This window comes from Chionomys nivalis, chromosome 10, assembly GCF_950005125.1.
Source record: "Chionomys nivalis chromosome 10, mChiNiv1.1, whole genome shotgun sequence".
NCBI classification, from domain to species: domain Eukaryota; kingdom Metazoa; phylum Chordata; class Mammalia; order Rodentia; family Cricetidae; genus Chionomys; species Chionomys nivalis.
The window spans coordinates 45,535,353-45,556,300 of NC_080095.1; the positions used below are offsets into that span (position 1 = coordinate 45,535,353).

A 20,948-nucleotide genomic window follows, 5' to 3' on the forward strand; every position below is an offset into this window, starting at 1 on the left:
GGGGGAGAGCGAGTCAATGCGCCATTAATTCCCTAACCAGTGACTGATGGAGCAAATGTCATTCACTGAGCTCAAAACAGAAGCAATGGTTGAGGAATTTTGTTTTTCTTTCTGCTTCTAGTGTTCCAGAGGAGAGCCCATGCCAGTCAGAAGGTAAGGCCTGATCCCATTCTCTGTAGCTCTATTATGTGCTGGAGTTGGCTCTCAACTGATAACCATATGGCAACTCAGTCTACTTGGTGAATTCACCAAAGAGAAATCTTGGCTTTTGTATCAGCTGTTTCCCTCGACATTCTTCATATTAACCTTTATCTAGGCCCATTAGTTCCAACCCTGGGGAGGCCAACAACCAATGGATTTGGTGCTTATCTTTTAGTAGGCTACCCCATCTACCTCATCACAGCTCCCTTCCTCCACTGCCCCATCATCCAATGCCTTGTCCTTACCCTGAGATTATCACTGTTAGCAATTTGACCAATGTCTTTCCATAGCAGGTTAGTGTTTGGAGTATCCAACATTTGAGCCATGTCTTTTAGGGTTTCTTGTGTGAAGGATCAGTCATGTCACAAATACTGTGACATTTGTCCCAGACCTATGCTTGGGGAAGAGGACTTGAAATATCTAATGAGGTTTCTCAAAGAAAACAAAAAGTGAGGAAGTTGCTATAAACATGGCTTAGCGGTTAAGAACATTTACCGCTCTTGCAGAGGGCCCAGGTTTGGTGCCCAGCACCCAAACTCAGTGATACACAATTGCCAATGACTCTTAATTCCAGAAGATCTGATGCCCTCTTCTGGCCTCTGCTGGTGCATGCACACACATGGTACACATAAACTCATGCAGGCACGCACACAAACAAGTAAATAAAATCTTTTAAAAAGGAAAGAAAAGGGAGCAAGGAGAGGGAAAGGGACTCTTAGTAGGTAAATATGTGCTTGTGACACGCTAGCTTATCAGGCTGCATGGCCAGCCAGTGACTGGCATGTGATTGACGACTCTCTTCTTAGTTTCAGACAGCTCAAAGAATGAAAGCCCTCCATATTCAGCTGTGGTACGAGTTCCCAAAACCACGGAGGTAGAATGGATCTTGAGTCTAAATGAGGAAGAGAACGAGCTGGTGCAGAGTGAATTTTACTATGAGCAGGTAATAACAAGAAAATGTAACGGTCACTTAAGTTTCTTTATGACATCTGATAGTAGAACAGGGAATACAGAGATTGATAAGTACAGTCTGGTCCTAGCTTGCTTACTATACAATTATATGAGAGCCAAAACAAGTAAACCAGTTAGGCAGAAGAGAAGGAACATCTCGGGGAATGTACAGGAAGAAACCAAAAAGAAGGGTAAGTGCGTGGTCAGAGAAATGTGGAGATTGCGGTGGAAGGGGAGTGTCGAGGACAGGGGAAAGAAAGAGTACAAAACTGAACTGTGCGGGGACTGGGGGAGATAGCTCAGTGGGTGGTAAAGTGCTTTCTGTGCAGGCATGAGGACCTGAGTTTGAATCCCCAGCATCCACATATAAACCAGATGCAGCAACAGGTGCCTAGATATCCCAGCACCGAGGAGGCAAAGGCAGGCAGACCCCGGGGCCTGCTGCCTAGCAGGTTCTAGCCGAATCATCAAGTTCCAGGTTCAGTGAGAAACCCTGAGTCAAAAAAAAAAAAATAAGGTAGAAAACAATTCAAAAAGATACCCAATATCAACCTCTGGCCTCAACACACATATGGACATACAAATGCATGCACACCTTTACACAACACGCACACTCATACAACAACAACACACTTGTGGGCCCATATTTCTAAATATCCAAGCAAAGGCGCTGAGTCCAAAATCACAGGGCGTGATGAGGGCATCCGAAGATAGCACTGATGAAGTAAGGGGTAAGGTGGTAAGATTGAGAAAGACGATATATGTGTAAAGCTATGGGGCTGACAATAAGAAATGACTGTGTGATAGGTAGAAGCACCTAGGAATTTCACAGGGGAGATTTATGGATGTTGATCTGGCAGCAGCATAGCATGTTCAGGACTTGAAACAGTGACTTCAGCTAAGTAACTGGGTCATCTAAGTCACAGATAAGTGATATAGCAACTGAGGAACAGGAGACCAGGAAAAGGCGGCCACCTATGGATACTGTCAAGAAGTAGGAAGTGAGTTCCTGGACGACCAGGGCTATGTAGAAAGACCTTGACGCAGTGTGACACAGCCTAGCAACCAGAGCTGTGGAAGGTTGAGCTTCTGAAATGCGACCAGCTCTGCTTCTGCCCTGCTGTGATGTGTCCAGCTTCCTCTCGCAGTGATTTCCAGCCTTTAAAGTGGGAATGGTGGTTGCTGCCGAACAGCTGCTTTTGAAAACTGCTCAGGCCCCTAAATTCACTGTCTCTTTCTCCCTCTCCTGCTCTGATCAGGCCCCCAGCGCCTCCCTGTGTATTGCCATCCTGAACCTGCACCGAGACAGCGTTGCCTGTGGCCACCAGCTGATCGAGCACTGCTGCAAGCTGTCCAAGGGCCTCACCAACCCGGAGCTGGACGCGGGGCTGCTCATAGACATCATGAAGCAGCTGCTCTTCAGCGCCAAGATGATGTTTGTCAAGGCTGGCCGAAGCCAGGACCTGGCTCTCTGTGACAGGTACACAGAAGTGAGCCTCCGTTCTTTTACCTGGGGGCAGTCTTTTATCTGGCTTCCTCTCATACGGCTTTCCATCTTCCCATCCTCTCTGACAAGACACGCCGACATGCGTCTCATTTAATGTTGATGAAATATAAGTCGTCCTCACCCTCGGTCAGCCCATGTCCTTTTCTTTCCCTAGGTCCTCAAAAACAGAAGGTGTTTATCTGCTTTCTATTACTATGACAAGACAACATGTGTAAAAGCAATTCTGGGGGACAAGGGCTTATCCAGCATACGGTTCCACATCACAGTCCATCACAGAAGGAAGTCAGGGCAGGACCGTGGAGGCGGGAACTGAACCTGCTTTGACTCCGCTCATTAAACCTGACATGAAGACTCCTAATTCCTTGCTTATCCATCCACCCAGATCCATGACTCACAAAGTCCCAACAGCTTCGGGATCCAGGGGCAGGATAAATGTCTCCCTCAGGCACAGGCCCACTCCGTCACCTCTTAACACCAACCTCAGACAGCCACTGCTAAGCCCTATGGGCCTCTGGAGGTGGCAGAAATCAAGGAAGCCCTCGCTCAGCAGGGTTTTCACCCCTGCAAGCAATCGTGGGCTTCCTGGATGGTTTACAGCACTGATTTCAAATCACATGTTCTTTCTGCCCCTCCCTGCATTCAAATACTTTCATTATGATGATTTCTTGTCAGTTTATCCATGGGAGAGGACTCCTCTCTTATGTCTATCACCATACAAACCAGACGCTTCTGATTTTAACTATGTCTCCTTCTGATGGATAAACAAAAGAAACAAACAAACAAAAACACATCATCTAGTTCAAATGTTTTCATTTTCCAAAGGGAGACTTATATAAGTCTTCGAATTAATATATGGCTTTGAATCTGATTTTACACACTATCCTTTCTTCTGCCCAGTTCCTACCGATTGAGAATCACTAAAGATAAGGAATCCAAGAAAACTGCTAAGCAGATGAGTGAGGAGCCACGGCTTCTTTGCTGTAGCTCTGAGACCCAGGAACCATGGCTGTGAACTTGCCACATCAGAATGAATAGCCTGGCCCTCTGGGCTCTGTCCTGCTAAGGTTTTTCTAATCCTCAGGTGTCAGGAGTAAGATTGCCAAAGGAGTAAGGAATAAGATTCAGTGGGCTACAAGGAAGGCCATTCTTGGCATGGAGAGAGGGTGTGAAGACTAGACTAGAAGGGCCAAGGTGCCCCTGCCTGGTGCCACCTCCAGGAAAGAGGCATGGTAAAACCACTGTGCCAACCAGGAATATGGGTCGGTGGGGCTTTTTGTTTTTTTAAGGATTATTTTTATTTTATATGTATGAATGTTTTGTTTATGTGTGCGTGTGCACCATAAGTGTTCATGGTACCCAGAGAATCCAAAAGATGGTGTCAGGACCGGTGAAACTAAAGTTACAAGTGGTTGTAAGCCTTCATGTGGGTGCTAAACACAAGACCCAGGTCCTCTGGAAAAGCAGCCAATGCTCTTAATTGGTGAGCCATCTCTCCAGCCCCTGAGTCAATGCCTCTTGTTCTGTACTTTTCCAAGCAGGGTTCCAAAGAGCCCAAAGCAAATCGGTAATTTGTGAGCTCCAGTATTCAATATAGAGGCCTTGTCTCAGACGGAAACCTAGAGCATCCCTGCTCAAACATAAACCAACAGATTATAAGTGCTACAGAAGTTCCAGACACTATCCTAAGCTCTTTCATTTGACACACTTCATTTTCTGCTCTATAGCCACGTAACAGATGAGTGAGTTGAGGCAGGCCTCAGAACTATTAAGTTGGGAGTGGGGTTAAAAGAGTCTGACTCTCGAACCTTCACTCAGAGTACATGTGCTGTGTATCTCTCAAGTCTCATGATCGCACTTAACAGTGAAGATGAAATAGAAGCACTTCAAGCAACAATTGCTCCAAAGCTCAACACAGTCTCATTTTCGATGCCCTCTCTCTCCCTGTAGTTACATCAGCAAGGTAGATGTCTTGCATATTTTAGTCACCGCTGCCTATCGCCATGTGCCATCTCTAGACCAGATCTTGCAGCCAGCCGCGGTGACCAGGCTGAGGAACCAGCTCCTGGAAGCTGAGTACTACCAACTGGGCGTTGAGGTGAGGCAAAGATAAAGCTTCCTTCTACCCCTCTGTCATGAGTGGCCTTTGCTTAGCCTTGGGAACAGGTCTCACCATCTCTCCGTGGTCCCGATCATGGGTGCATCCAGGGCACAACCAACTTGCTGGTGTGAGAATTCCAGCGCGTGGATGTTGGGCAGGTGGTTGGGGCAAAAAAACAGAATGGCTTGGGAAGACCCTCAGACCTGAATGTAGACACCTCTCACAGATGGAGCAATTTTTCCTCCAGGTCTCTACAAAGACCGGGCTTGATTCCACGGGGGCATGGCATGCCTGGGGCATGGCCTGCCTTAAAGCTGGCAACCTCGCTGCTGCACGGGAGAAGTTCAGTCGCTGCCTGAAGCCTCCCCTTGACCTCAATCAACTGAGTCATGGCTCAAGGCTAGTCCAGGATGTGGTTGAGTACCTGGAGTCCACAGTGAGACCGCTCATCTCCTTGGTAAGAGCAAAGCGGGCAGAGCGCCCTGTCCTGTAAGAGGCTAGGAGCAGTGAGGATTCAGTGAGATGACTGGCTTCAGTTCAGTCAGTAGTGCGGGGTTAGGCACAGAGGCTGCTGGGCTGATGTTTGTGTGTTGTGTGTTTTGTTTGTAGTATGTGTAGTTACATACCTGCATGGTTAGATAAGCAACACAAAATCAATATTTTAAAAGATACTATAGAGGTATCCAAAAATTAAAATCACGTGCCCAGATTAATTTTCCATTTAGGGTTTTTCTTTTTTTTTTTTTTATTTTGTGCATTGAGTGTACTGTAGTGTATGCGTGCGTATACATATGTACTCGCCCAAGCATGCATGTGTAGAGGCCAGAGGTCACTGTTAGCTGCCGCCTTCTGTCAGTCTTTACATTTTGCTTTTACATTTGTTTGGAGTGTGTGTATGTATATGAGCTCACACATTCGTGGAGGTCAGAGGACGGCTCACAGAGTCAGCTCTGCCTCTCACCAGTGTCCCTGGATCAAATTCAGTGGTCAGGCTGCTTTCAGGTGCCTTTACTGGCTGAACCGTCTTGCCACACCGCACTTTGTGTTTCTTTCAAAGCAGGGCTTTTCACTGAACCTGGTGCTCACTGTTTGCAGTAGAGTAACTCTCCAGCTAGCCCCTGTCCCCTAGAATCTGCCTGTCCGAACACTGAGTTGCAGGTGCACACCAGCACGCCAACTTGTACGTGACTGCCAGGGTCCACAGACTTGCACAATAAGCCCTCTGACGACTGAGCCGCCTCCCAGTCCCTGGCTTTATAATGTGTGATCCAGAACAGCCTTGAACTCATGAATCCTCTGCCTCGGCCTTACAGCCTTACGCCAGCCAAGCCTTTCTAGTGTTAAGACTTGTTGAAGGCCAGACCTAGTAGTGAATGCCTAGTAGTGCTGCTTGGAAGCTGGGGGTGGGGGAGCGGGGTAGAAGAGGGGGAATCACTTCTTAACTTCTTAGGTCCTGGAGTTCAAAGCCATTCTTTTTTCCTGCCAGCAACAAGATGACGATTACTTTGCCACCTTGCGGGAACTGGAAGCCACCCTTCGGACCCAGAGCCTCTTCCTCGAGGTAATTCCTGATGGGAAGATCATGAACAACACCTACTATCAGGAATGTCTCTTCTACCTGCACAACTACAGCACCAACTTGGCCATCATCAGCTTCTACATAAGGCATAACTGCCTTCGGGAAGCCCTGCTGCACCTGCTCAACAAGGTGAGACATTTCGGACACAGCCCAAGGGCAGTAGCCGCCTTGACCACACACACCCCGCCCCCCACCCCATCCTGTATACTTAACTCAGCGTCTAGCAGTGAGACAATTCCCTGCAGAGTCAGGTCTAAGAAGCTTTGTCTATATAGTCATCCAGTGAGGTCAGCAAGTCTCACATTAAACCCCAAATTTCCCTCCTGACCAGCAATAGCAAATTCGTCTCCTCTCCCACAGTGTAGAGCACAGTGAGACCATCAGCCTGGTCTCCACAGTGAGGTACTCAGCAGGAGTCTCATGTGACCTCAGGCACAGTGCTGAACCTTGGTTTCCACCTGGCCTAGGAGAGGGTGTACTTAGAGCTGTTACAGAGAGGAGCACCCCACACATGTGCATGAGGAGGCAGCACACCGTCTCTTTGGTTTTCTCTCACTCCCCTGCCATCTCCCTCCTGACGGAAGAGCGCTAAGAGTGTTGCTTCCTTGGTCATCACCCTTTTGTTTACTTATTTAGAGGAAGGGGGAAAAGTGTGTGTGTGTGTGTGTGTGTGTGTGTGTGAGAGAGAGAGAGAGAGAGAGAGAGAGACAGACAGACAGACAGACAGACAGACAGACAGACAGAGAGTCTATACACAGGGCCATGGTGCATGTGGTTATAGTCAGCTTCCAGAAATCAGATCTCACCTTCCATCCTTGAGGTGGGGTTTCTTATCTCTGTGCTGTTCTGCATTCTCTAGGCTGGCTGACCCATAAGCTTCCTTCTGTTTCTGTCTCCCATCTGTCCATCGGAGCTCTGGGCTTACAGATACACACTCCTGCTAATTGCATGGTCCCAGGGAAGAAACTCAGATGATCAGGTTGCACACCAAGACCTTTTACCCTCTGAGCTATGTCGTAGGCCTGAAATTCCTTTTATCTCAACATTCATGGTAACTTTCTGACAAAGTGACTGATATTTACCAAACTCCATAGGAAGAAGGAATTTAGCACAGACTAACATCAGTCAGCCACACTAAATCAGAACAGCATCTGGCAATAGTTTGCAAACAGACATCTTCTAGATGACTCCATGAGAAGTCCAGCTTGTGATCCGACCCTTACAGGACAGTGAAAGAGACCGTTGTGTGGCTGCTGCTGTATCTCAGCTGCTGAGCGTGTCTTAAGAACCACAGGATAAGTCGTATTATTTGGAAGTTATTATTTCCCTCCCTCTCCCCATGAGTTGAGAAGTGAAGATGTTTCTGCTGGCACAGACTGAGTGTTAACCATCAGTCTGGTGCCTTGGATAAGCGCAGCCAGAGGTAAGCTGCTTATCTAATAGTCCAAGTGGAAGCTGACGACAGCACTGCCCTCGCTTTGCAGCTGACAAAGCCAGTAAGGAAGCCTCCTCTTTGTCTCCTGTCACCAGCTACTCTTGAGCTTTTTTAAGACCCTTACCTTTGTCCTCAAGCAAGCAGGGGTGCAGAAAGGAAATGCACTGAACACGACATTTGGACACCTGGTGTGCAAAGGGTTTCTGTGTGTTCCTTCTCCTGCCACACTGCCCTCAGTGTGAAGTTCCTAAACACAACTCCCTCTCTCCACAGGGCCTTCACACATCATTAGGATGAAAGCTAACTCCTTAGCATGCGGCTGGACCTCAAGATCTGTCTCCCATATTTCTGATTTTTTTCACCATGGATGCTATTGATATTCCATATTCTAGACTCAACAAAATATTAATATTACTATCTTTATTAGTCTTCATGCACTGTTCCATCTACCTAGAATGTCCTGCCTTCCTTGTTTTCCTGGGAGAAATTCTGTCCATCCTTTCAAGCTTAAAAGGTTAAACATCCACAGAACAGGAGCACACACTTGGGAGGAAGAATCACACAGAGTTGTGTGAGTTCAAAGCCAGTCAGGACTATGTAGAAAGGCTCTGTATCAAAAGAGAAAGTGGAAGAAGAGCATGAAAGTTGAGAGGAAGGCAGAAGAGGGTAGAGGAAGGGTAGGAAGGAGTACAGGTAGTAGAAGGAGAGGCAGAACAGAAGAAGATGGGGTGCCCAGAGGTAATGGCATCTGAGTAAAAGGCTGAAAGACACAAGAACAACTGGAGGAGTTGTACTCTGGGCAGAGGAAGTAACAAATACAAAGGTCAGGTGGCTGAAGCCAGGAGAGATGGGGACTGGGTGGTAGCAGATATAATTGGGAAGGCAATAGCTAAATCACATAGTATATGTGGATATTGTGAGAGCCTGGGCTTTATCAGTGAATGGGGAGCAGAATCACTGCAAGGCAGTGAGCTGAAGAGTAACTTCTTCAGAGTCGTGTGTTGACAAAATTGGTTTGTTGGCTTTCTGAGGAGGAGACAGACTGTGAAATTGCCATGGATACGGCTCTTTCGATAATTCAAGAATGTGATGGTATAGTAGACAGCTTCTGGGTGCATTCCAGTGGTAGAGCCTGCTGAGGTATTTTATATCAGAGTTTGAGAAGAAAAGTGGTCCTGAGGCTTTTGACCTGCGCCCCTGAAAGAATTGTATTGTGACTGAGAAAGAGGAGAATGTGGGAGGAGCAAGTTTTTTGGAACAATCTAGAATGCAGTCTTTTGTGTGTTGGATTCGTTGGCTTTGCAGGAAGTCCTGTTGAGAGGCAGCTGGGTCCCACAGGAGGTCCAGATTGGGAGGTTTAGGGGGATGAGCAGGCTGGAAATCGAGGTGTGGATGTCATCACACACAGCATGGAAAGCCATGAGACTGGATGAAATCACTAGGAAAGTAGAGAGAAAAGGAGCCCTGCAGGGATGAGAAGAGCCAGCTAAGGAAATTGAGTGACCAGAGATGTTGAAAGGATGCCTAGAGAGGTTGGTTTGTAGTATAATGAAAGCAAAATAAAGAAGATTTTTTTTCTTACTTAAAAGTTAAAAAAAAAAAATTAAGCTTAAACTTTTTCAAGAAATTTAAACAATGTTATTTAACTTAAAAAAATAATTTTTTTTTGAAAAAAATAGTTTTTCAAGGGAAAGGAAGTCATTATTCTTTCAAAAACTGCTGGGCCCACTGGAGATAGTAAGTAGGTCTTCTAGCATTTGAGAGGCTCTGGGTTTGATCCCCAACACTATAAAGAACTGATACTGATGGAATTAGCAGTGTCGAATTTCCTTGTTAGCTAGCATGCAGGGCCAATCGGGGATAAATCCTAGGAGAGGAAGAAGAGCAATGAGTGGAGAGAGCCACTCAAGGAAGGAGTGAATGGAGCGTCCTTGGAGAGGGCTTCTCAGAGGAAAAGGCCAAGGCACTCCCCTAGGAGGGTGTGGAGGTTCAGAGCAAATCCCAGACTGCCAGGACCAGTCCCACACTTCTGACTTCTTACTTCTTTCCTGCTCCAGGAAAGTCCTCCAGAGGTCTTCATAGAAGGCATTTTCCAGCCGAGCTATAAAAGTGGGAAGTTGCACACTTTGGAAAACTTACTGGAATCCATTGATCCAACCCTGGAGAGCTGGGGAGCATACCTGATCGCTGCCTGCCAGCATCTGCAGAAGAAGAACTACTACCACATCCTATATGAGCTGCAGCAGTTTATGAAGGTAACAGCAACCCATCCTCCCTTCCACTTGGCGTTGGTGCTTTGTGGTGCAGGAGAGGCTATGCAAGATGAGGGAACAGGACAGTCATTTGATCCCTGACCTTGGTGCTTGACCCTGGAGCAAATCCACCACACTCTCCAACATTATTAAATATTTAGACTTTCCTCCTACACTTAGAGCCAAACTTTAATCTTGCCCATAATAGATAGCATCCTTCAGAATTTAAACAGTTTGGGGCTGGACAGATGGCTCTTCCAGAGGATCCAGTTTCAATTCCCAGCACCCACATGGTGACTCATAACCATCTGTAACTCCAGTCCCAGGAGATCCGATGCCCTTTTCTGATCTCCGCAGACGCCAGGCACACATGTGGTACACAGATATACATGCAGGCAAAATACTCACCCACATAAAAATCAACAAATAAATAAATAGATAAATTAAATAAATAATATAATTTTTAAAAAGAATTCAAGTTAAGATGAGGAAGAAGGAAGGAAGGAAGGAAGGAAGGAAGGAAGGAAGGAAGGAAGGAAGGAAGGAAGGAAGGAAGGAGATAAAGAATCCATAAGGAATATGTTCTGGCAAGCTTGTGTCTTTAGAAGAAAATGCATGAAAGAAGGACCAAGTTCCCCCTGTCTGAGGATTCTCAGTACTATGATCTCAGAAATGAGATCATCTGATGCCAACTTAAAGCTGAATCTACTTAATGGGAGTCGGAAAGATCTTCCTAGAGACCTCTACCGTGGTGAGATAATATCCCACCTGAGCTTGACAGGCAGCTCACTGTAGGGTCTCTGGGACCCTGTGATGACTGACGTAAAATGTTGCTCAGCTGATGATAGAGTAGACACTGGCACTTATCGAGAGGAAGCGAGGCTCTAGCTAGGGATGAAGACATCACAGGGCCAGAACCTGAAGGTCTGCTATATCAGGGGGAATCAGATCAGGCTCCTTGTGGCACACACACACACCCGACATCTCTGATCTATCCTAAACCAAACATTCGCTTCCCAATCCTAGGACCAAGTCCGGGCTGCCATGACCTGTATTCGGTTCTTCAGTCACAAAGCAAAGTCCTACACGGAATTGGGAGAGAAGCTCTCGTGGTTGCTTAAGGCCAAGGACCACCTGAAGATCTACCTCCAAGAAACATCCCGCAGTTCCGGGAGGAAGAAAAGCACCTTCTTCCGGAAGAAGATGACTGCTGCTGATGTCTCCAGGTATGTCAAGGCTCGGGAGATGGTCAGCGCAGGGCGGGAAGGCAGCAGCCGTGGGTGACAGCGTCTGCTACAGCCTGGAAAGCCACTATCGGAAGGGATTAGGATCCCATGCTATCCCAGACTGAATTCCACATTCCTTAAAATGAGCAAAAAAGGTCCAGCATAATCCCTCTCTGCCCCTCTACTCTTCCTTGGTACATGTCAGGCACTGGCCTCCAGGATCCTCAACCCAAGCACTTTCTTTCTTTTATGCTTGCCAACCCCTCTATTCGGAACATACTATCTAAAGAAAAGGCTTAGCCAGACATGGTAGTATATGCTGAAGCAGGAGGATTGTGAGTTTGAGGCTAGTGGTATAGCTAGATCTAGTCTCAAAAAAAAAAAAAAAATAGCAGATTTTCCAACACTCTAATTAGTTGTCTTCTTAGATTCAGACACTAAACCTCTTCTGTGTCTGGTTACTATCCATTTCTGCTCTAGCCCATGAGCCATGAAAGCAGGACTCAAGCCTCCTGCTCACTCTGGGACCTGCTGAGTAGATACTGAGTTAATATTGTTGAGTCAGTGCCAGAAGCTTGTCCAGTCCCACAGTGTGCCTTAACTATTGTATGTCTAGAGGGTGGTGGGGAGGCCCTAGGTCTTTGTCCAGTCCCACAGTGCGCCTTAACTATTGTATGTCTGGGGGTGGCCTAGGCCTTCCATTTCTGTTTAACCATAGCTTGGAGTGTATTTCAAGCCTCTTCCCTTTGTGCCATTTCTTTGGTCTCCCCATTGCCCTCTTCTTAAGAGCCAGTCACCCAGCCCCAGACCCCCACTCTCTGAGAGCCTGCTGAGGCTGCACTGTGCCTGCCCTGTCCCCACAGGCATATGAATACACTTCAGCTACAAATGGAAGTGACCAGATTCTTACATCGGTGTGAGAGCGCTGGCACCTCGCAGGTCACCACATTGCCTCTGCCAACACTCTTCGGAAATAACCACATGAAGATGGAAGTTGCCTGCAAGGTGCGTGCAGGGTTTCACCTGTCTGTGGCAGACTGCTCACCTCCTTCAGAGTGCTTATCCCTATTGTAATTATCTGACTATTTCAGTCATTTGCTTGATGGCTTCCTCCCCATTGGAATGCGGGCCTCAGGCGGGAGTTAGAGTCCATTTGGTCCCTTGGATCTCTGCTGCTGGGTGCTCAGTAAAGGCTCCACATATATTTAATAACTCAGCAAATGGATTGGGTATGTTGGCTCATATCTATAATCCCAGAAGAAGGGAGGCAGAGCTAGGAGAATCACCGTGAATTCAAGGCCAGCCGGATCTACATAGTGGGTTCTAAACCAGCCAGGGCTGTGCAGAGAGACCCTGTCTCCACAAAAACATGACGATAAAGATAAATAGGGACCCTGATGTTTTTATTGAGAAGTTATTTGAATAATTATTCCTTTAAGCATGTCTCCTTCTCCCTCCAGGTTATGCTGGGAGGGAAAAATGTGGAAGACGGTTTTGGAATTGCATTCCGCGTTCTACAGGTATGATGCTCTGTATTCTTGATGTTCCATTCTAGCGTATGGCAAGGGACCCCACACCTGACATTTCTGGAAAAGGCTACTCTTTAGAAAATATTCTTACCCAGGAAGAGCAACTTTACATGTCAAAACAGATAACAGAACTGAGTCAGATGCCAAATCCTATGTCTTTTAACCAAAAGCCAATCATAGCATCTCAAAAGGTATCTAGGAGTACATGTAAGACAGCTACCCACAACCCACTGCAGAAATGTCACTCTCTGTCTCAGGAGAGCCTGTCTAGAAGGACTAGCCAGGCTACCTCTCCGAAGTCCTGTGGCGTAAGGGCTAACCAAAGCTGGGTTCAAGGCATTTATCTGGCAGGTTCCAGCAAGTGAGTCTTGATAATCTGTTTTAACACTTGGGCAGCTCTTAACAAACACCAGCCCTGTGCACCATTTCCCAGAGAAATGTGAGTCAGGGGAGAGAGGATTGGTCTTAGGAACTAAGTAGAATGTCTTTGAAAGTCCATGGAGCCAAGCATGGTGGTAGACTCTGGAATCTCAGTGTTTGGGAAGTGGGGACAGGAAACTCAAGCACTGAAGACCAGCCTTGACCCTGTCCTGAGAAAAAGAAAGCCCCACAGAAGCAACTAGGGTGCCCCACTTCGTACCGAGAGGAGGCGGCTTTTATACTCACTTCTTAAATGTCTGCCTGACTCCAAAGGGAGCCTTTCTTACTTGTGCGTGTTTGTTTTATTTGGGTTCCCTGTTGTAACTGCAATCCTTTCCCACTGTGGGCGTTTCCCACTGCCCTAAGTCCGTCACCCCACATCTGTCCTAGGACTTCCAACTGGATGCTGCTGCAACCTACTGCAGAGCCGCCAGGCAGCTGGTGGAGAGGGGGAAGTACGGTGAGATCCGACAGCTGCTCAAGTGTGTCAGTGAGTCAGGCATGGCAGCCAAAAGTGACGGCGACACCATCCTCCTCAACTGCCTGGAAGCCTTCAAGAGAATCCCACCACAGGTGCGCTCACTCCTGGATCTCTTGGGTGCCCACTATCTGCTTCAGAATCACCCCATCCTCCTCCTCCTCCTCCTCCTCAACACAAGACCCGTTTCTCTTCCTAACTCTCTGCAATCACGGCCTCACTCTGAGCAACTCTCTCCCTTTGTAGAAGTCATGATTCTGATGGCTGTCTCCAGAAGGCGCCCCTTGGCGTCCTCTTATCTCATAGTGTGCACCTGGAAATGTCAGTGTTCTGATGGATAGACGAGAGTGGACTTTCAAACATCCTGCCTGCAAAACCGTCCTCTATGACATGCCTGTGGGGCGAACAGAGCCACATCCATTTGTGAAAGCTCAGCATGGGCCTCGTAGGAGATGCTCCTTCTGCCCCAATCCAAAGCTTAGTAATATCATTAGCCGTCATTCATTATTCTTATAGTGGGAATTGAGATAGGGAGAAGGATCAGGTGGGCATCCCCACCTTGGAGCCACAGTAGCTGGGCTCAGACTGGATTGAGCCGAGGCTCCCAGCTTCTTCCTTTCACAGCCGCTATGTCTCTGTTGTACACAGGAGCTGGAGGGACTGATCCAGGCGATACACAGCGACGACAACAAGGTGAGCAGGATGTCTCCTAGATCTGGTGTTATTATTGCATGAATAGCACTGAGGCTTCCCTTGCCCTGCACAGTAGTTCCATGCAGTCTTGTGGCTTGGTTTCTTTGTTATCCAGGACCTAGACAGTGGTTTAAAAGCTCCAGACGGAATAGATGGGGCAGATGAACATTGACTGCCCAAACCTTGGCCTTCCCATTTTTTTTTTTTTTTTTGGTTTGTTTGTTTTGTTTTTTCAAGACAGGATTTCTCTGTGTAGCTTTGGAGCCTGTCTGGAACTCACTCTGTAGACCAAGCTAGCCTTGAACTTACAGAAATCCACCTTCCTCTGCCTCCTGAGTGCTAGGATTAAAGGTGTGCACCAACACCACCTGGCTGCCTTCCCAATTCCCTCTCCCTGAGACTGTTTTTAAATCTCTGTGTTATTCTCAGCTTTCTCACCTGAAAGCCATAGAGGAAATCTCATTTCCATCTTCAAGCTGACTGATTAGATGAGGTTCCTGGTGGGGAAAGTTTTCCTTATTCTGGAGGGAAAACGAGTCCAGTAAGAAAAACCCACCGTATTAGCTACTGTTCTTGTTGTTGCTATGACAAAATACTTAACAAGAAGCAATTTAAGGAAGGAACGATTAATTCCAACTTAGAGTTTAAGGGTTAAATTCCACTGTAGTCGGGATGGAAAGGCACAGGGGCAAGAGGAGGTGGCTGGCTGCTCACATTGCATCCAGAGTTAGAAAACAGAGAGAGGCTGCACAGTCTTGGTGCACGCCTCTAATCCCAGCACTCCACTCAGGAGGCAGAGGCAGGTGGGTCTCTGTGAGTTCAAGGCCAGCGTGGTCTACAGAGCAAGTTCCAAGACAGCTAAGGCTACACAGAGAAACCCTGTCTCGAAAGAAAAAAAAACAGGAAGGAAGGAAGGAAGGAAGGAAGGAAGGAAGGAAGGAAGGAAGGAAGGAAGGAAAGAAAGAAAGAAAGAAAGAAAGAAAGAAAGAAAGAAAGAAAGAAAGAAAGAAAGAAGAGAGAGAACAAAAAGCGGGGCCCTAAAACCTTAATACCCACCCCAGGTGACCATTTCCTCCAGCAAGGGCCCACCTTCCAAACACCACCAGCAGCCACAAACCACAGCAGCCACAAACCATTTGTTCCAATACATGACCCTATGAGGGGCATTTCACATTCAAACAAAAACCAAAACATCCATTCAGCCCTTTGACAGACAGTGCTCCCTTGAGGGCCGTGAACTCTTCCCTGTTTGGGAAGTGACTAGACCTCTTGTTTCGGATCACTTCTGTGAGAAGTGCCAGCCAGCATCCTTTGGTCGGTGTCACCAGCTGTGGCTGATCATAGGACCCATCATCCTGCCGTCTTCAGGAAGGCCTCCAGGCTAGAAGAGCTCTGAAACAGCAAAGCCAGACCAGCTGGCCATCAGGAGACACATTTCCCAGCTTTGCAGTCCCTCATGATGGAAACTAGTGTCAGACAGCGGCTTCTTACACAGCCACGGAGCCGCTCCCACTGCGGTGCCGTTGGTCCCCAGGCGGAACCTGCCGACCATGGTCTAGTCTAGATCCTAAGGAGAGCTTGTTCTAGACATTTCTTCACTGCTTGTACAACTTCCCAATAAGGCGCTTGGAAAGGATGAGATTCCCACGTCCTAAAATGACAGCTACTTTTGTACAATTTGAATGAGAACCCAAATCTCAACAGTTGTTTCTTTCAGCAGCTATTCTAAGATACTTTTGGGACCTCAGGGCACAGGTCTTGCCAAAAACTGGCATGATCCATTTTTTTTTTTTTACTCTAGATTCTGGCAATTACATTCTCTCGGATTTTGCTTGTCAGCTAGAGGCCCAGATGAGGGCTCGCTCCCTAGACCAGCATATGTGTCCCCCAACAGCGGTGCCCGATTCCTTCAGTGAGCTCACGGATCACCAGATTTTTTTCTGTAGTGGGAAACTATCTGAAATCAAGCCAAAGAGACTTTGGTTAGCAGGACCCACACACATCCCGAAAAGATGAAGGATTTTGCATGGAGCAAAAAATGTCTCTGATTCAGAAATAAGTGTTGCGGTAGAAAAGCAGCTGCCAGGGGGAGCTCAGCTGCAGCTTGTGGAGGCCTTGCTAGGGCTCGCTCAGAATGTTGGAGGCGCTGGTGAAACCAGAGCCAGGGAGAAAAGGGCTCTTGAATCGTGGGATGGACAGCATAGGAGATACATTATCCCCCACGCCGAGCTGCCTTCCATCCAAACGAGGATATTCTATTCAAGTCTCATGGGCCGATATCTTACCTAGACCTTTTCTAATCATGTGCATCCATTTTTCACCCTATGTTTTCTGTCAGTGGGCTTTAAATTCAAGACTGGGGATATAGTTCAATGCTAGAGTGCTTGCCTAGCATGCATGGGGCGCAGGTTCAGTCCCCAGCACCACCCACCCAAAGGTTTGTTTTTGTTTTAATTCAGCGTGTTCAAAACAGAAAAGGGGAATCTGTAAACCCTTTGCCAAAGGAGGGTATGGTTCTTTACTCATCCACTCAGTCACCCATGTAAGGCCCATTGGCTGCACACTGGCTGCATGCCAGGCCCAAAGAGTATATTATCCCTGCTCTCATGAATCTTGTAGTCTAGTCAAGACTATCAGTTAATCAACAAGAAACTATAAAACCACTGTGGGCACTGGCAATACTAGTTCTGATTCCAGAAAGAAACTGGAGGAAGCTGGATAAAGAGCAGAATCTGCCTGTCTACCTTGGTCTTTAAAATCTTATTTCATCTGTGATTGCACTTATCATATGCGCACAAAGCCGTGCAATCGCTTGATGTCTAGAACGTTGTTATGAAATAATAGAAGGCAAGAGCCTAGCTATCAGTTTGGTGTGTGAGAAGTACTGTTTACCCACTGGCACTTCCTGGGACTCTTTATGTTCATTGACCTGCCTTTTCTGATCATTTCTTTTCCACTATCTTGTGCCCAACCAATCACTAGGTCCGAGCCTATCTGACATGTTGCAAACTGCGTTCTGCCTACCTGATCGCTGTGAAGCAAGAACACTCGCAGGCAGCCGCCCTGGTCCAGCAGGTGCAGCAGGCTGCCAAAAGCAGTGGGGACTCTGTGGTTCAAGACATCTGTGCTCAGTGGCTTCTGACAAGCCACTCCCGTGGTGCCCATGGCTCAGGCTCCAGGAAGTGACCCTGGGCAGCAGAACCTAGGAACTGTAGCCTGGGAGCTCTGACCACAGGTACAATGCCACACAACGCCCTCCATCTCCGTCTTCCTGTGGAGTGGAACTTCTGGCCCTGCCCGAGGTTGGAGTGAGCAGGTTGGACCCTGCTTGCCTGTGTGGGTGAGAGCAGGTCCTTTCACACAAGTGCCATGAGAAGTTGTAGGATTCGTGTTTGTCTAGAGATAGCCACTTCTTTCTACCTCACAGTGACTGTGTGTGTGCGTGTGTGCACATACGTGTGCATGCTCCCGTGTACTCATGTTTACGCCCCAGCATTTTCTGAACAAATGAGAGCCCTCTGCTGAAGAGAGGCACTCTACTTCCTACCTTGTGCTGGCTTTGTGCTGGTCTGCAAACCTTCCCTGCATTTTTGGTTCTTACCCTAGGTCATCTTGTCTGTCCACGGTTCTTCCCCACTGTGCAGACACACTTTCGCGACTCCTCTTAACATGAGGGACTAACAGAGTTACAAAGCAGTGCTGGAAAAAGAATTGCTTCTTCTCCCTTTCCAAAATTCAGAGAAGGCACTGGGAGTGTTTACACCTGGCGACCATGAGCGCTCTCCCGGCAGCACCTCTCACAAGCACAAGGTTTTCAGGTGCGGGCATCTGAAGGCTCTGGTGACAGCATAATTGTCAGATCTGGGGAGGCTGAGGCCAGGCCCCGTCACATTCATCCAGAGTGGAAGAAAACGCAGGTCTCTTCAAACACAGGGCTGGCTCTTGTCAGTATCCCTACTGCAAGGTGGATGGGCAAGAACACATGACTTTGTCTTTTAGCGTCCAGGGAAAGAGATAGTAGCCAGGATCCTGGGGCTGAACGAATGGCCAGACTCTACCTATTTGAGCTGCATTCTTGTTTGTGCCTCTTTAGGAAACCGTTTCTCTATCCCTCGTGCTTCCCTTCAGTCTCCTCAGGACCATGGGCTGGAATATGCAAAGACCTGGCTCGTGAGGCAGCAGTACACTGAGGGAATGGGGTTCATGTCACAGTTGGGCCTTCAGATGAGTCAGCACAAGGAGGCAACAAATGAGTCCCATCCAATGGTGGGGACAAGATGAAGGGTTAAATATGCATCTGCTTATCTTCCACCTGAGACCAGTCAATGCTCAAGAGAAAGGGTCTGTCATTCAGTGACTGTTTCACAAATGAGAGCCCCAAAGAAAAGCTTGTAGCCCCATGACTCCCACCAGCCAGAGCTCAGCCTGCCGGTCTCCCCCTTGCTGCCAAGGCAACAGGAACTGGAAACTGAAGTCAGTGTCTCTGGTGCTTAGAAGCCCTGTTCATTTCTTCTGAACCAAGTTTTTCTTAACAACTGTTAATGGACGTCTGTCAAGAGTCCAAGCTATGATCCTGTTAGAGAAGGAAGGCTGGGGGAAAATACTCGATCCCTTGAGGGTGCAGTCTGGTGGTGGCTTTCCCTTCCTTGAGTCATAGAACACACCACCCAGATCCTGGGAGCCCCCAGTGCCTGGTGTCTGCTTACACTCAAGGCTGTCCTTTTTGCACTGAGAATAAGCACTTTACACACCTGGGTTGTAAGTCTTGCAGCCCTTGATTTAGGGTGTCACAACCAGATTTCCCTGACTTTCTCCTAACTTGAACTATAAAATAGGTAACCATTGACCAGGTTAACAGAGAAGAAACTAAAGACCCCAGACATCACACTGTGGTCTCTTGCAAAGCAACAGTAACATCAAAACACCCATAAATGTTGAAGGGTTGTGTGTTCTACACCCACACCACAATAAACTGTCTATTCCACCTACTTCTTAGCTTCGTGGCTTGATTTATTTATTATTTATTTATTTATTATGTATACAATATTCTGTCTGTGTGTCTGCAGCCAGAAGAGGGCATCAGATCTCATTTCAGATGGTTGTGAGCCACCATGTGGTTGCTGGGAATTGAACTCAGGACCTTTGGAAGAGCAGGCAGTGCTCTTAACCTCTGAGTCATCTCTATTTATATAAGCACACTTTAAAAAAAAATTGTATGAGTGCCTAAATGTCTGTATACTATACCATACATACCATGTGCTTGCTTGCCTGGCACCTGTGGAGGCTAGAAGAGGGTATGGGATCCCCTGGAACTAGAGTTACAGGTCATTGTGAGCAGCCTGTGAGTTGCTGGGAACTGCATTCAAGTCCTGTGTAAGAACAAGTGCTCTTAACTACCTAACCATGTCTCCAGCCCATGACTTCTGTTTGTTTTGAGACAAGTTCTCATGTAGGCCAGAATGACTTTGAACTTGCTGTGAAGCTGAAGGTAATCTAGAACTCTTGATCCTCTTCCCTCCATGCTCCCTGTTTCCAGACTCTTGCCTTTTGCTCGTGTGTTCTGTGGAAAGAAAAGGTGAGTAGGGAAGAAAGTTCAGCTGACTAACTTTCTCTTGAACAAGTCCTGCACTGATTGTTCACACGATTGTGAATTTCTCAAATTCCCAATGTATTAAAAAAATTACTAGTGGGTCCCAGAAGTGTCTCAGTGGGTAAAGCGCTTGCCACACAGGCCTGACACCCACACAAAGATGGAAAGGAAGAAATGACTGTTCAAGTTGTCTTCTGACCTCCATATCCACACCGTGGCATGAATGTGTCTGTACACACGAACACACACACAATACACGTAAGTATTAGTAAATCCTAAAACCTTAAGAAGGGGCTGGGCATGGCGGTGCATACCTTTAATCTCAACACTCAAGAGGCAGAGACACATAGATCTCTGCGTTTAAGGCCAGCCTCATCTACATAGTGAGTTCCAGGACAACCAGGGCTGCAGAGTGAGACCCTGTCTCAAAAGAAAAAAAAAAATAAACGAAGAAAACAATGAATGCTCCTGGGGCTGGAGAGATGGCTGATGGGTTAAGAGCAGACTCCACGTGGAATCCCCCTTTTCCTCACTGTTGGCCACCAGTCCATAAGGACAAAGGGGCAGAAGCAAGGACAGAGCTTTGGATGACCTGTGAACATTGCAGAAATAGCCTCCCAGGAGATAGCTTCAGTGAGACGCTCAACTTTATCCCCGAGTGAGAAAGAAAGGACGGGGACAGTGGCTGGGGCATTCCCTAATTTGCACTAAACAGAAAATTCTTATCCCAAAACCCTTAGTAAAAGTCTTAGGATCATATGCGGAAGCACAGTTCTGCCGTAAAGATCCTAGAACTATGTCTAATTCCCATATGGGCCGCTGGGAGACGGCTTCTGCAGGGAACTGTGTCAAGGGTCACACCAGTGATAAGCATCTGGACCTAGAGACAGTCTTCAAATAAGGTCAGATAGAGCATAGGAAACCCTCTGCTGTTGCTGAGCTCAGAGCTGCCAGACTGTGGTAGCCTACAACCTGACCAGGAAGGCCTC

General features: G+C 47.4%; 1 protein-coding gene across 2 annotated transcripts in view; it reads left to right on the plus strand.

Moving 5' to 3' along the window:
• The window catches only part of Zfyve26 (zinc finger FYVE-type containing 26), a 60,132-nt gene extending 40,808 nt beyond the window's left edge, over window positions 1-19,324 (plus strand). For both annotated transcript variants that reach the window (XM_057782462.1, XM_057782464.1), the window contains exons 30-42: window positions 122-153; window positions 1,008-1,144; window positions 2,412-2,632; window positions 4,607-4,754; window positions 5,005-5,214; window positions 6,244-6,465; window positions 9,829-10,026; window positions 11,050-11,249; window positions 12,113-12,254; window positions 12,710-12,769; window positions 13,589-13,771; window positions 14,325-14,369; window positions 17,352-19,324. In XM_057782462.1, the coding sequence (XP_057638445.1) occupies window positions 122-153; window positions 1,008-1,144; window positions 2,412-2,632; window positions 4,607-4,754; window positions 5,005-5,214; window positions 6,244-6,465; window positions 9,829-10,026; window positions 11,050-11,249; window positions 12,113-12,254; window positions 12,710-12,769; window positions 13,589-13,771; window positions 14,325-14,369; window positions 17,352-17,555 (2,002 nt within the window). In that variant the 3' untranslated portion in view covers window positions 17,556-19,324. The remainder of the gene's footprint in view (window positions 1-121; window positions 154-1,007; window positions 1,145-2,411; window positions 2,633-4,606; window positions 4,755-5,004; window positions 5,215-6,243; window positions 6,466-9,828; window positions 10,027-11,049; window positions 11,250-12,112; window positions 12,255-12,709; window positions 12,770-13,588; window positions 13,772-14,324; window positions 14,370-17,351) is intronic.
• Window positions 19,325-20,948: the final 1,624 nt, after the last annotated feature.